The sequence below is a fragment of the Macrosteles quadrilineatus genome, unplaced genomic scaffold (genome assembly GCF_028750875.1).
Source record: "Macrosteles quadrilineatus isolate MER2022 unplaced genomic scaffold, UCM_ALF_1.0 Scaffold_16__1_contigs__length_3527350, whole genome shotgun sequence".
Taxonomy (NCBI): domain Eukaryota; kingdom Metazoa; phylum Arthropoda; class Insecta; order Hemiptera; family Cicadellidae; genus Macrosteles; species Macrosteles quadrilineatus.
In genome coordinates this window covers 3,476,215-3,491,862 of record NW_026542609.1, presented here as the reverse complement: position 1 = coordinate 3,491,862, position 15,648 = coordinate 3,476,215, and the positions used below count along the sequence as shown (strand labels likewise).

General features: G+C 32.2%; 1 protein-coding gene across 2 annotated transcripts in view; it reads right to left on the bottom strand.

Moving 5' to 3' along the window:
• Window positions 1–15,083, bottom strand: part of LOC129005103 (tropomyosin-1, isoforms 33/34-like) — a 30,730-nt gene extending 15,647 nt beyond the window's left edge. For both annotated transcript variants that reach the window (XM_054433896.1, XM_054433897.1), the window contains exons 1-2: window positions 14,954–15,083; window positions 763–1,046 (exon numbers count right to left, since the gene is read on the bottom strand). In XM_054433896.1, the coding sequence (XP_054289871.1) occupies window positions 763–1,026 (264 nt within the window). In that variant the 5' untranslated portion in view covers window positions 1,027–1,046; window positions 14,954–15,083. The remainder of the gene's footprint in view (window positions 1–762; window positions 1,047–14,953) is intronic.
• Between the last annotated feature and the right edge of the window lie 565 nt (window positions 15,084–15,648).

Genomic DNA, 15,648 nt, shown 5'->3' with positions numbered 1-15,648 from the left:
TTCAAAGCTATAATTAATTTAAAGTTATACGCCACAGAGGAGTAAGATACCGTGCTTCTTTGAGAACATACATACGTTAGAAGGACGCACGGTTGTTATACATAGTTAATCAAAAGGTAAATATAATAATTTTGTTAAACACCAATAATATATTTTAAATCCTACTGTTATACCTGAGTAAAAGTACAACTTCTCACAATTTAACATATTTAATTTAATTAAGTGATAACGATTTCTAGAATTTCTAGACAGCTGAAACAGTGGTAAACAGAATAACAAAAAAAAAATACGTATGAATATGATGCAAAAGGGAAATAAATCACATTCGTAATACACAATTAAACACATTTCATCTAACACATTTTAAAACGGAGTGTTAATAGTTTTCAAATAATAACCCTTAAAAATAAAATTATGTACATGGTAGAATTCGGTACTTTTTGTATTTAAATGAGTCAAATGACACAAAATATAATTCAGCATGACAAATTGACCAATTGAAAACATGTTTATTTAATCATCTAACTAGGCCCATCAAAGTTAACTTAAAAATCTTTGGGAGAATTGAATGAAAAACAAAAAAATTAAAGATATTGATTGGATCTCAAAATTATAAATACAATTTAAACTCTCTAAACAAATTTCAATTTCCATCCAAAAAAAACAAATATTGATGTGAACACTAATCCGACTAGAGACAAATTTAAATATCCTTCACAGCGTAGCATCAAGTTCCAAATACAATATGACGACTTCCGTTACCTCGTCTACTGGTGGTGGAGGGGGTCCTGCGGGCACTGGAGGCTCGGCCGGCGCAGCGGGATCAGCGCCCTCAGCAGGTGGCGCCCCATCAGCCGGAGCTCCCTCTCCACCCTCCGCAGGGGGTGCTCCGTCGGCAGGTGGCGCGTCTGCTGGTGGCGCGTCTGAGGGTGGCTCAGCGGGCGCCTCTGTAGCCTCGGCGGGGGCTTCAGCTGGTGGAGCCTCCTCAGGGGCTGCCTCGGGGGGCGCAGCTTCTTCATCTGCCATGTTCAAGGATTATTTTCTATCTGTAAAAAGAAATTTTGAATTAGGAACTTATAAAATTAGGTGATGTTTAATTGTTGTATCATATAAAGATCAAATACTCATTATAAATCTAAGAAGCATGTATAAGTTGGTATAATCGAGTAAACTCTGAAGAAATAAGAAGTTAATTACGGCTTAAATTTTGTTTATTACTTTAGGCATTATTTTGTCAAGGCAATAACCTAAATACATTATATTTGTAAAATATTACTCATATTGTAAAAGCTAAGTAAATTTTACTTGTACAACATCTGAACTCTGATCACATTGTAAACTTAATGAACTATTGTTATGATTCCGAAAATCTCAAAATTGTTTTTATATTATTTTTTTGGATAAAAATATTTTCAAGCAATACTGTAGTTTTTGGTGTAACTAGTGGGCGAAGTGGCACTTTACTGCACGTGGAAAGTTTCTCGAGTGTTTTTCCCACAGTTTTTTCCTACAGTCGAGTTTTTCCTACAGTTACTATAAAGCTTATAAAAAAATAGTCTTTCAAACACTGTACAACACATTTTAGGTTAGGTTAAATCCAAACATTGAACGAAATGGGAAATGCTGCACCAGCTGATCGTAGTCGTCACATCTTTAAGTGTTGCCAACTTATTTTCAAGCGTACACGTATTACGTGCCCAATAAAAGCACGCTGTTTTGTTTTGTTTGGTTGGAATACTGGAATGCGGAAAAAGAGTGCGGCTAATTAAGTAAATGCAGCAGTTAGCAACATTCTGAGCTATGATTAGTGCAAGAAATGCAACTTTGTCAGGTGACAGCGGGAAAAAAAACATTATTTAACAACAAAGATTCTGGTTAATGTTAGGTATAAATAAGTTAACAATAGAGAGAAATTAACAAACAATTTCAATATACCGTTACCGATATTATTATAAGGAGCTATAGTTAGTTATGTCGATTTCTATATGGTGAACTACTTGGTGAAGATTTTGTTTTTAAACTTCAAGAACTCCATTTAAAAATCCGGTTAGTCGAAATGTTTTTGATTAAAACAACATATGTTGTTCCTCACCTAAAAATATCCTGGAATGAGTACTGAATAGGCCTACTATATTTTATATTCTAAAAACATTTCTATTCAACCATTTTACTCAAACATTTTCGATATGGGCTGTTTCATCAAAATCCCCACTACAAAATGTCATATGCCATCCATCAAAGTCACATCTTCATATTCTCATCTTAAAGTCACGTCTCCGAAAGAAGCAATGCTCGTGGTAATGACATACAGCATGTTTACTTCCAGAACGATTTCATACCACCAAGTGGCAATCCACTTTTCGACATCTAATATTAAAATGATTGAAGACATTTTTGGTATGGGTTTTTATGACTTTTGAGGATTGTAAGTTGTAAGATTTGCAAATCTCTTTCAATTTCAAATCTCTGACTTGCAAATACTGTACGTTTTATCTAATCATTTTTAGTCAATGGCTCAAAACGTTCGTTGGAACAATTTACTTCAAAACAAGATTAAGGGCAAATAAATCCAGACTTAAACATTGCTTTGTAATCTAAAAAGGCCTTTTTAGATTACAAAGGATCTTCTTAGGTCATAAACAACATTAAAATAGCATGGTAGCGGTGTCGTAGTGATCACCTAACAATCAAAAAGTTGCCGGCTCAATAATGAGAAAGTTCAGGCACTTTTTAGCGAATTTCCCATATAGGGAATAAGCTATTACCGTAGTACTCATGGTAAGACCTGGACCCGGGACCGATTTTTTTCGTTTTGAGGTCCCTAGAGGCCAAAAATAGCATCCGTTCAAATTCATATATATATATATATATATATATGTGTGTGTCCGTTAGCACGATAACTCGAGCAAAAATGATCCGATTTTGATAAAATTTGATACAAACGTGTAAACCTACGTTTATTCGAACGAGTTCGCGAACCAGCATGATCGGACCATGGGAACGGGGGTTTATGGGGGCTTTTATGGGGTAAAAATGGGTTTTTTCCCATTTTTGAACCAAAAAACTTAAATTTTTGCAATTTCTTTCCAAACTATTTTGTAGAGCTTAAAAAAACAAATAATTTAGTATATTGAAGCGTTATAATGCGCCTAATTCAAAAAATTGTAAATTTAAAATTCCCATGTTATTCTTATGGAGGATAAGTAAACTGTTGTAGTTTGCTTATTTATTAACATATTTTGCCCAAATTTGGAAAATGTTTTTATTTCTTACTAACTATTAACATTTTACATAAAAAAAACACTTTAACCCTCCCTGTTGCAGCAAACCTAAGTATGTGTTAAACTGATTCAATTTAAATAGGGAATAAATGTGATATTTTTAAGGAGACATTTAAGTGTAAATCCAATCAGGCAAATGGAAATTCGCTTAGTCTGCAGGTTGTCTGCGGCGGGGGTATTATTGATGGTTTGAAACTGGACCCAGCTGTCCTAGATTAGCTGTAAAAAACGCCAACGGCCAATGAAACGGCTGATCTTAGTCAGTAACAAAGCTGCAAAAGCATCTAATTTTGTTCTACACTCATTCTTCTTTCACATTTGGTATAAAATAAATAGATGGAATCCTTATTTCAACTGGTAATATATAATATTGTGTAAAAACTTAATATTGTCAACGTTCAATTAAGTAAAGTTATTTCTTCATCAACACAATAGTGCAAATCCTATTGGTGATTGTAAATGAAAATATTTAAAATATAACTTCTCCTAATAAGGATAGGTCCTGTATTTACATGTATTGGTCCCTCCAATTTTGTTTGGACCCAATAGCAAAAAAAGAGCCTATTGTTTGAGACAGACTAAGAATAAAGTATTTCAGATGAATGTGCCTGATGTGAAAACTGATCGATGTCAATCTAATCTATTTTTCGGTTTTCCCTTTGGGGTTTTCCAATACATGCAAAACGTTATTATTAGAGTTTTTAACCAATATTTTTGATACTGAATATTTATAGTAGTTTACGCAACGATCGTGTAAGGCTAGTTGCGTACACTACTTTACCTACGCTCGTTTCTTAATTACTCAAATTAACTACTCACAACTTCCAAGAGATGTTATATTTTTGTTTATAACCTCACATTACCACTGATTGTGATGTAACGATTTATTAGTTGTCCCAATCACTCAATCATTTTATTTTTATTAATTAAATTAGTCTTAACAACTGATAAGTTGACGTTCAAAGTATTACAGTTTTACTTCTTTCTCTCAATCCTTGAACCTCATTGGTCCGTTACTCGTGTTGTAAAGTAAAACAACAACACTGTTAAGTAAGAAAACAATGCTGTTAAGTAATTCTTTTCAATTCTAAGAACTGAGCTGAAACGGCTAATTTAAAAAAAAACGGTCAAAGGTAAATACTCTCATTTAAATGAAACCAAACCTAAATTTACAGTAGGCCTACACTTCTTTCAACCCAAATGCGAAAAACTGTTAATTAGTATTTACTCTTATTGCATAAGATTATTTGACACCTTAATGACCCACAACTACCTACTACAATAAACTTCAGTGTTGGTTTGCCTTACGTAGTAACCATAGTATGTCATTCAATCAAACTGTAGCATAAAAATTGTTTTAAATAATACATAACTCTTTTTGAACCATGATTGAATGTCCCCACCTCGAGTGAAAGAGTTCGCTAACCTAAATATTTTTAAACTTTCCGACTACAATCTTGCCAAACATAATGTTTGCCTAAAATGCAAAATTTATAATTCTTTCACTCTATAATCGGATATTTTAGAGTCTTCATTTGCGGATTTAAAGTACCAATTTGCATTCCAACAGGTTAAAATTGCTTACCTGTAAATCTGTTTAAACGTCCCCATAATATACAGTAATATACTACAACGAAAACCAAGTATTGAATAAATGTATACTACTGATAACCAGTAATTAATTATATAAAACTCATTTGATTAAAATATTTTTGTATTTTAAAGAAAAACTAATCAATATAAATACGACTGGGTTATTTATGTGTTATTGTTATTTTCTGTTCAGACTTATAAAATCACTAAAACCTTTTAAACACAAGTCTTTTGTAGTAACCTAAAAAACTAAAATTAAAGTAAGACATTTTGAGTTGAAGCTAAAAGCTTAGAACCTTTTTTATAGGTTGTATTTTATTTTACATTAAATAGTCTAATTAAAATCAAATCCTATTTCCTTAGCTGATGAAAGGGGCCAAACCTTCTTCATAAACATGAAAAAATACACAAAGGTATTGTTTGTTTATTTAATGTAGATAAAAAACGAAAAAAAAACAGTATTTCCATTAGCAAATTTTAATAAAATATCTTGTTTTGCAGTCATTAAATTTTTATCAGTTTTCATACGTGTGATCAAGTACAATGGGACCCAGAGCGTATGATAGATGCGGGCTGTCATGGTGCAGATGTTCAATGTGCAATGTGCATGTAGCCTACCTGCGCGTGTCAACTAATCTAGGCTTTGCGTTTCACATACTGTCCATCCTACAACAGAGGCTTACATCCTTGATGGACAACGGTCAGTCAGTCACTTTGACACGAAAATAAATATTCAATAAATATCTGACAAAACTGTATTTTGTTACATGTGAAAAAAGTGTAGCTTTTCCAGAAAGTCTCTATAATGTTTAAAACTTAGGATTGGGTGGCTATTTCAGTCTGTGTGTGTCAATACGTCAATTCAGCAAAAATATTGAACAATTAAATGCAATGCATTTAATGCAAAATAAAAACTACTTAGTGTACTTTTAGTTGAGTATTTTGCGTCTTATTCCAGGAGGAGTGATATTGTAAAGAAATGAATATTGAAGAATGTTATCATACTCACTACTTTCTATTTCACTATGTGTTACATTTAATGAAGAGAGCGAACACTCTTCCTCCATTATGTTCGGAAGAATATACCGAGTAGAATAACTTGTGTGTTAACCATTAATAAACAAGGTAGTGTAAATATTTGTCTTTGGTTTTGTAAGTGTCTAGCTTTGAGAAACATAAGAAATGTGATCATAAATTAGCAAAAATAAGAAAAATCCTCGAGCCACTCTAGGGTTAGTAACAAATTATATTTTCGTTTTGAAAAGAACGGTCTCATCATGGTCGTGATACTGTTTAACATCAAACATTCACTACATATTATCATTAATTGATGGCTCTTGAACCGCAATCAGATGGGAGTGAACCAGCGAACTTCGTGTTCGAAGGTGAGCACTAAACCTCTCTTCTACTCCTACCAGATTTAAGATGGGTGGACATTCCTCAACAATGACGGCTTTTAAAAATATCAGGAAGTAATAACGTAAAATAATGTCCTGTATATCTTTAACCTAAAGTTAATAACTAAATACTGCCGGATGAACAAATAGTTATAATTATATATACAGGGTGAATTTTAAATGAGTTCCCCCCCTACTTTTTTCTACACTTCTTAAGATATCATCTCCGGACCAAGTCAGATCATTGTTGAGTAGTAAGTACTTCATTTTGACTGGGTATACATTTTTGGCCGCCATCTTGGATCCGCCATATTGGATACAAAGTTTTTTTTTTTTCAAATGTAAAGGTAGGGTTGTGACCCATCATTTCAAACTAGAATTTTACGCTAATTACAATGCCGCAATTAGTTTTTAAAAATCTTGATCCGTTCTAAAGTTATGAGGACTTTTTATAACTTTATTTTTAGCCCATTTTAACATTGTGCATTAACAAACTAAGACCATAATCTCAAAATAGTGCTAGATAAAGATAAGTATACACCACCATTCATTGTCGACATATTTTCACTTGGTTATGACGGATGTAGTTTTTTTCAGCCGCCATCTTGGATCCGCCATTTTGAAATGTGATCAATTAATTTAAATATGAAGGTGGTGTTGTGACCCATCATTTTGAGCTACTTTTTTATGCTTAAGTCAACGTCGCAATTCGTTTTTCATTTGCATCTTTGGATTTTGAAATATTGAAATTTTAAATAAGAGTATTTTAATATTTCATCAAGAAAGCTTGATAACCAAAAACGGATTCTGGCATTGAGTCCAGTATAAAAAAGTAGTTCAAAATGATGGGTCACAACACCACCTTCATATTTAAATTAATTGGTCGCATTTCAAAATGGCGGATTCAAGATGGCGGCTGAAAAAACTACATCCGTCATAACCAAGTGAAAATATGTCGACAATGAATGGTGGTGTATACTTATCTTTATCTAGCACTATTTTGAGATTATAGTCTTAGTTTGTTAATGCATAATGTTAAAATGGGCTAAAAATAAAGTTATAAAAAGTCCTCATAACTTTAGAACGGATCAAGATTTTTAAAAACTAATTGCGGCATTGTAATCAGCGTAAAATTCCAGTTTGAAAAGATGGGTCACAAACCTACCTTTACATTTGAAAAAAAAACTTTGTATCCAATATGGCGGATCCAAGATGGCGGCCAAAAATGTATACCTAGTCAAAATAAAGTACTTACTACTCAACAATGATCTGACGTGGTCCGGAGATGATATCTTAAGAAATGTAGAAAAAAGTAGGGGGGGAACTCATTTAAAATTCACCCTGTATACACATATTTAATACTATTACTTTCATATACTATATACTTTGTGAATAATAAAAAATCTGTAACTTCGCTGGATTTCCTTTGAAAATTATCATTAGGGGGTATACATAAATATTTGGTGTATGGCATAAAATACACATAAAGTCTATGGTATACAAACATATACGTTTTGTGTTATATTTATGATATAGTAAAAAATTTATTTGGTAAAACATAATATGGTAAAAATATTAACGCCATAAAATAAGTAGTAAAATATAGTATTTAAATTCATCCATCACAATACACTTTTAAGTGGAATAAACTTAATTCCCAAGTAAAATAATACTGCTCAGTATCTGTTTTTATAAATCAAGTTAGTTTAGTGATATTGGACTGAGGTCAGCTTGGCTTTTGTGGGATGAGTTCCAAAATTATTAAACGAGTTTGATTGAATGTGGCTTCCCACCATCGCTAACCATCGCTAGTTAGGCAATGCAATTAGCGTCGAATCTTGAGTTTTATCCATTAGCTTTCTACAAAACTCTATATATGAGTTATCAGATCTAAATAAAGATAGCAATTAAAAATATAACACTAGATTTGATAAAATACTGTAAGATATTGGTTTCTTTGGATTTCATGCGATGCTTAACTGACAATCAATATATCTTTGTTTTTATTTTCATAGTAACGAGTAAATATATAAGTTCAGTATGCTAGTTTTGAATCTTGTAACAAAAAAGTCCTGGAACAAATTTTATGTCAGTTGATGTATGAACACTAAAAAATTCAAACAATAACCTAATTAATTAAAACTTGAATTATCTAGGGTATTTGCTATTTACTTAGTTTCTAAGCCCAAAAAAATATCAAAAACATTGTATAAACCAAGTACAGTTTAATATACAATTGTGTCGTGATAGTGCATAATAATTAATAACTAGAGGTCGTCCAGTGGTCGAAACTCGACCAAAAATATTTAATGTACAGACTTCTTTATTTTCATTCCACACTTTGAATAGAACATGTGATTGGAGTTTCTTCCATTTGTTTTGATTTTCTGTTTATATGTTGTTATTTCGTCACCAGCATGGCAACTCATAATATCCATGTTAAATTTTTCAAAATTTTAAATTCATTTTTTGTGCTTATTTTTGAGCCTATTTTAATTTATAAAGGGATTCTGCACACCTACAGGAAAATAGCTTTCTAACAGTATGCGTAGATTTTCCCTACGATGCACACGAGCTGAGAAAAAAGGTTTTAAAGAAACATGCTTGCCTATTAATATATAGATAGATAGAAATTATAAAATGAAAAAATTAAACCCCATACACTAGGTTCCTGCAAATAATATATCGTTGTATAATAGTTTCATTGTTTATTTTGAGTAGACAATAATTGAAAAGAAAATCTTTGAATTACCTAGATATGCTATTAGGCTTACACCTCTTGTAAAATTCTAAAGAAATTCTGCACATGTGAGATTGCATTTCGTAATAATATAAATCATTCATTAGGATCAACACAAAGGGACGTTTGTGCTATGTTAAGGATAGGTTTGTTCTGAAAGGAAAGATATTTATTTCAAATACCACGCCTTTGAATGTAGTTTGAAGCTTTTTTTCAAATCATCCAGAACAATACTATTAATATTATTGTATCTGGTATATTATATAGCTAATGATCAGTTAAAATTGAGTTAAAATACCTACAATAATATTTTTTCCTTGAGTTGTTTTTCATATTGACAAGTTATTGGCTCGTATGTACGTCAACTACCATTTCAATTGACGTCACACACATGTTTTGAATTTGTCATTCACTGACAGGTTAAGTAGGTGCATCAATTTATCAAGTAATCTAGTGTAATTACTGTCATAACATGTACTAGATAACTTCAAAAATTTCAAAATGTTGAGGTAGAAAAATATCTGTTTATTGAGGTCATACAGATGTTTTCAATTTCTCATCTGTACTGACAGGCTAAGTAGTTGCATCAGTTTATCAAGTGTAATTACCGTCATAACGTGTGCTAGATAACTTCAAAACCTTTAAAATGTTGAGGTCCAACAAAATATTCTTTGCATTGAGAAACATACAAAATATGTACATACATTTGCACCTAAAATACCCCACCACAGCAAACATGGAGACTAATAAAATTTATATTTGCATGATTGGATTTTAACATTAATTTTTCCTTAAAAATTTATTTCAAATGTAAATAACATTAGGTTTAATGAGTTCTTAGGTTTGCTGCCACAGGGAAATTTTATATGTGTTTTTAGTGAAATTCTAATAGCGTGCCATGGTATAAATAAATACTAGCTGTTGTTCTGTCGTACACACGGGAATAAAGTACTAATTTGGTTAAATCGGGGTTTTATCCGAACGGCGGATTTAGAACTTTTTTTCTGTCTACGAATTGGCCAAATATGAGGTACATACCTTTACGTCAACAGTTCTAATGTGGTAGTCAAACTCACAACATGTTTCGCCTATTCAGGCATCGTCTGGTAAACTCCTAACAAAATGAATTTTAATACGAATTTGCATCTCTAGAAGTTTTTCGTAGAGGAAAGGCCCTACCCCTGTTCTTGTTATTTTTAAACATCGACCTTTTGGTATCATTAACAGTTAGCCTAATGGGCAATGGCATCTGTCTCTAGTAACGACCTCGCTTGGAATCCAACCAGCAACCTTCAGGATTGAAGGGAAGCACTTAAACAACTCAGCTACCTAAACAATTGAGCCAGAACTTTTGTGAGATGCAGATGAAAACATTACTACACACGCATTAACTTACGAATTCTGAGGTAATTTTTGACGCAAAAAGCATGTAGTAAACAGATATCACGTGGCAACCTAAGCTTTTACCAACTATATACATATATATGGATGTAAAAAAAATCTTTCATTGCCATCTGTTTTGATGTAAACAAAATGTAAACTTGAAAAAGTTCAGATGACTGACAACATAATTAAACACAAACTCTGAAATGTCAAAAGCCTATTGTAGGACGAAGGGCTTTACTGGGATACCATCCAAACTGGCAAAAGGCACATTTAGAGGTCAAGTGCTTTAATTAATACCAAATATGCCTATATAAATAAATATTTAGGGATCGATTTGCTGCACACACAAAGTCAACAAATTATTTTAATTATATAGATTGTACTACTCTTAGTATAATTTTAATGAGCCAACATTTATTTCATTTTAATATAATATTTTGTACTGGATCTAAAGCGCCTCTCATTTGCTCAAGGTCAAGTTTGGAAAATGATGATCAAAAGGTAACTTTTGTCCACTCTACAGTAACCTTCATCATACTGAACCATTCATTAAAAGATTAATTCACAAAACACAAATTTCATATATTGTTAATCTTTACAATAGCTATTGTTGGTTTGGTCATGATGTAGCGAACAGATATACGAAAAGTCGTTTTTATTTATTTTTGAATTTCTACGTTACATTTGTTTAGATGTAATAAGTATGTCTACTCCAACACAACATTATGGTTTATTAGTGAAGTTTTTTTCATTTTAATGTGTCTGAAAGTCAATAAAGTATGGTAACTGTATAACATAATTTTAATACCATAAAAAGTTCATTTTATGTTTTTGTTATTCCGGATCGGTATGACATACAATAAAAGGTTAAATTACCTGTGTCCGCCAGTCGATCCTTTTGTGCTGTGTCCTATTACAGGAGATGCATTTCGTCAGAATAAATTGCCATCATCAGTCCTAATATAAGTCCTTGTTCTAGCACATGTTCTAGTACATGTCCGTAATAGCTCAAATAAAAGTAGGCCTACCGTGTATTTTTATGTTTTAATCGTAATGTATCTAAGTGTAATATCGTTCGTGTACGTGTTTCAAAACTTCAAGACGCACCCAATGGGGAAGAACAAGGACTTACACAGGTAATTTAACCTTTTATTGCATAAAAAGTTCATAAATAAACAAAATCTTTATCAATATGAAAAACTTGGTCATGTTAATCGTGACTATTTTCTTAGGCAAAATCAGCGGATGAACCTCTCAAATGTAAAAAGTTGATTCACTTGACTCAAACAGATCCCTTCCTTTCTAGAGGAAAAAATAACTAGCATCGCAACGCATATACAGCATAAATATAAGTTTTTTTCCTGAAGTATGACTTAAACATATCAGTAACAGCTCTAGGAGAGGGGGACAGGCTGGCTTGGCACAGTGGTGAAGTTTAATCAAATCCTAGCGGAACTAAAGCTGCCAAACCAGCGTCCTGCCAAGAATCTGAGCGGGGATTTTCACTAATTGATCCTTGATCCGAGGTAAACCTAGGGATTGGCAAGCTGGGATACTGATGCGACTTCTGTCTCATTATCTGTCACTAATGCACATAGAATTGTTTAAAACTGTTACACACATAATGGTGTAGGATTGCCAAACTGGGATTCCAATGTGATTTATCTGTCATTAATGTATATGAAATTGGTTACAATTTTTTTTGTAAAATAAAAAGACACGTTTATTTAGTGGTATTTAATATGTTGCTAGAAACTTTATATATTAAAACGAAGGAGCTTTTGAACGTACATTCAGAATCAGCCACTTAACGTATTTTCCTGAGTCTTCTGTTTAAAAAAAGATAATATTGAGACGAAGGGAATGTGGAAACCATAACTTAAATTTTGGGTTTCTATTTTTAAATTGAAATTTAATTTTGCAAAAGTCCAGCAGGTGACGATAACATTTTAAGATTGTTACGGTGCAATTTAGTTTAACGAACAGTGGGTTTCTTTTTGCAAACTGTTACTGAAATATTTACTTTTAAGTTGTTTGCAAAATATTTATCGTTGGTTATTTTTATGACCACACTAAGTGACTGTAAAAAGTGACCACATGGCTCTTTTTCCTGCCGTAAGGGATTTACGTTTCCGAAAAGTGTGTTACAGTATTTTGAACAAATTCCATAATGTTTCATGTAATGTATTGTCGTAATTATAATTTGTGTGAACATAATAATACTATTACATATTACAATAACATAAAAAATACTATAAAGATTTGAAGTAATGTTTTAAATAATATACATTATAAAAGGTTGGTAACATGTTGATAGTTAGTCTTTCTTAATGTTTAAAATGTTATAACGTAGTTATGTCAAAATCTTGGATGTAAATTGAATTTCAAATCTGTAAAGTCGTGCTATCTTGGTCTCTAGAAAAACTGTTTTAGTCCAAATGGCGCAAGATAAACCACAGTAAATTTATACTATAGCTATACCATAATTAATTAACCCCGTACTACCATTTTGTTCAGAGACAGACCAGTGACACCAAAAAAGCTTATTATGTTTGGGAATAGTCCTATGAAATAATATATATGAAACCGTTCAAGATAACGAAGGTTGGAGGATACGAAAAACAGAAGGTTGAGGTAAAACATCTAAACACCATTTTACTTAAAAATATATGATGGTGGAGGCCAAAAGTAGGTGCTAATTTGGACAGGCCACGTGAGGGAGAGAGAATATAATTAGCTCGTTAAAATTGTATTCCAATGAGAACTACTAGGCAGGCACACACTTGAAGGACCAAAAATGAGGTATAAAGACCAAGTAGACCTATCTAAAGACATCTCCAGAGTGGAGTCTGCATTAGTAGAGGCAGGTAGAAGAGAATGTAGGCGATTCTATGACGAGGCCAAAAACCTCATAAGGGTTTTCCGAGGGTTAAAAACCTCGGAGGTAAGTAGATACTTACTCGGAGGAAGGTGGTGTGTAGATACTTATAACCAGTATGGAAATCATCCGAATCTGGAGATGATTTCCATGCGTTAACCCGATTCTACAGATCGGCGAATTCACTAATTCATTGTAAGCGAAAAATGGGGTTATCTCACATTCTTACAGCAGTGATGTTTTAGTGAATTCAACTAAAACTTTGTTATTGTTATTTTTTTGAAATGTAAAGAAGAAAATGTAGTTTGTAAAATTTAAAATTTAAATTAAATTTGTAATGTTTTAATATTCCTCGAAGAGGTCATGCACGCAATGAAAATAATAAGGCACGCAATGCAAATAACAGGGATATGATGAGAAATAATAGTTTTCACCCGTATCAACTATTAAATATATTACGGATTTTGAAGTCACGAAGTGATGCTGACTGCTAGTTATTCACTAAAGAAATTTATTCCCACGTGAAAAATTGCGTACACGATTTTTTTTTTCGATTGGACACTAAATCATCATCAGACCCAACAGGCGAATGTTCGCCTATTGTTTTATATGTATACTATAGAACGTGAAATAAAAAAAATTAGAACCAAAAGATTAAGAAAATTAAGACAGACATGAACATAGTGGAAATGTAAACGGGTTTTGTTGATCACAATTCATTTCTAGAAATTTGCTCTGGACGTAATAGGTACGACATATATTTGCCTATGGAATCGACATTAAACTATTTACGGAAAAGCTGTCATTATTTAAAATTTCAGATTTAAATGTATAGCCTATTCATATCTACAAAAGATTTTAGTAGATTTAATTAAGAGCTAAGGTTTTTTTATACAACAATCAATATCACAAATCTGAATTGAATTATTCTGACTTTACGTAGTTAAAAAATATTGCTTTCTCTGCAATTAACTACAGTAGGTAGCTAGTTATATAAACCATAAATTGAATAATATGTAATTATCTTGGGAAGTTTCACTGTCTTAACTTCTAGTAAACTGTCAGAAGAAATATCTAACAATTCCTTCTTCATTTGTTCATAAACAACAGTTGATATGAAACAAATGGATTCTAATGAAGAGATTAACAAATGTAATATATTTTTACGATTTAGCTAGTTTAAAATCGTAGTAAAAATATAAAAATGTCAGTAGAGGATAATTCTGCAACTATGTTTACCAAAGTTGTGTTAAACTAAACTTTAGAATCCCCTCTTTCAATTGAGTTTTACCTTATTTGTTCTTGATGATAGGTTGTACATTTTTTTTCCATTAATAGAGATTCAAAAAAGATAATAATTTAGAATCATCCTGTATTTTCAGACTATTAATGTTGAACATAACCTTGACCTAGTAAAAATATCATTGTTTCCATAATAATGACAAATATTGATTTTAATTTTCACCAACCAATAATTGACTAATATAAGGCTTTGCCTTCAATTTCATAAAACAAACATTCATGTGGCATGTGCTGGTAAGAAATCTCATTTAGACAGCATTTTGGTGAAAACATAACTCAATTATCTAAATTCATTTCAAAAATTCTCATGCAATAAAAAAGTAAAAAAATATCACATTAAATAGTAGGGCTGTATCAATTTATTAATTTCACATACCTGGTTATACCCGGAAGGGACTATTCATGTACAGGCATATATTAAGGTAATGGGAGTGCAGCTATGGTTCAACTGAAGCTAAGCCCAGTGTCAGACCTAACCTTGCATGACGTGTTGAGGACCTTGGGCCCCGTCCATTGGCGAGCCCTTGCTGTCTTTCTTCACAAGTTATTTTCGATTGTTGACTTACGCGTTGTTTCATTGGGCAGTCCTTTGATCGGCTGACGCATCAAAATTGGTTCATATGTTTAGTTAATGCGTGGGAGGTGTTATAAAAATATGTTTTCAGGTTATGACATGTTGGTTGATTTTATGATTGTTGAGGAACTGAGACGAGGATTAGATTATGGCTGCACAAAAATAAAGTGTACTAAAGATTAGGTGTACTTCAAATTATGATGACTTTTATAGTTGACATGGTTGTGCATTTTTATCTCTTAGATATAATACTAGAGGTGGTAAGAGGTGGTTTGTGATAAAAAAACAACTGCTATAAATGCGTTGTAGGGTGGAAGTAGCTATCTTCGTCCTAGAATAAGAAAGAATAAGTTGGTCGAGTCCATTATGTTACAGCTGTAAAATCTTTTTGTAGATAAAAAAAGACTCTAGAATAAAAAAAATAATATTCTATTATCATATAATTATAAAAAATTAAATTGTGGTTATCTTAGTGTTAAAGTTGTGCAATTCACTCG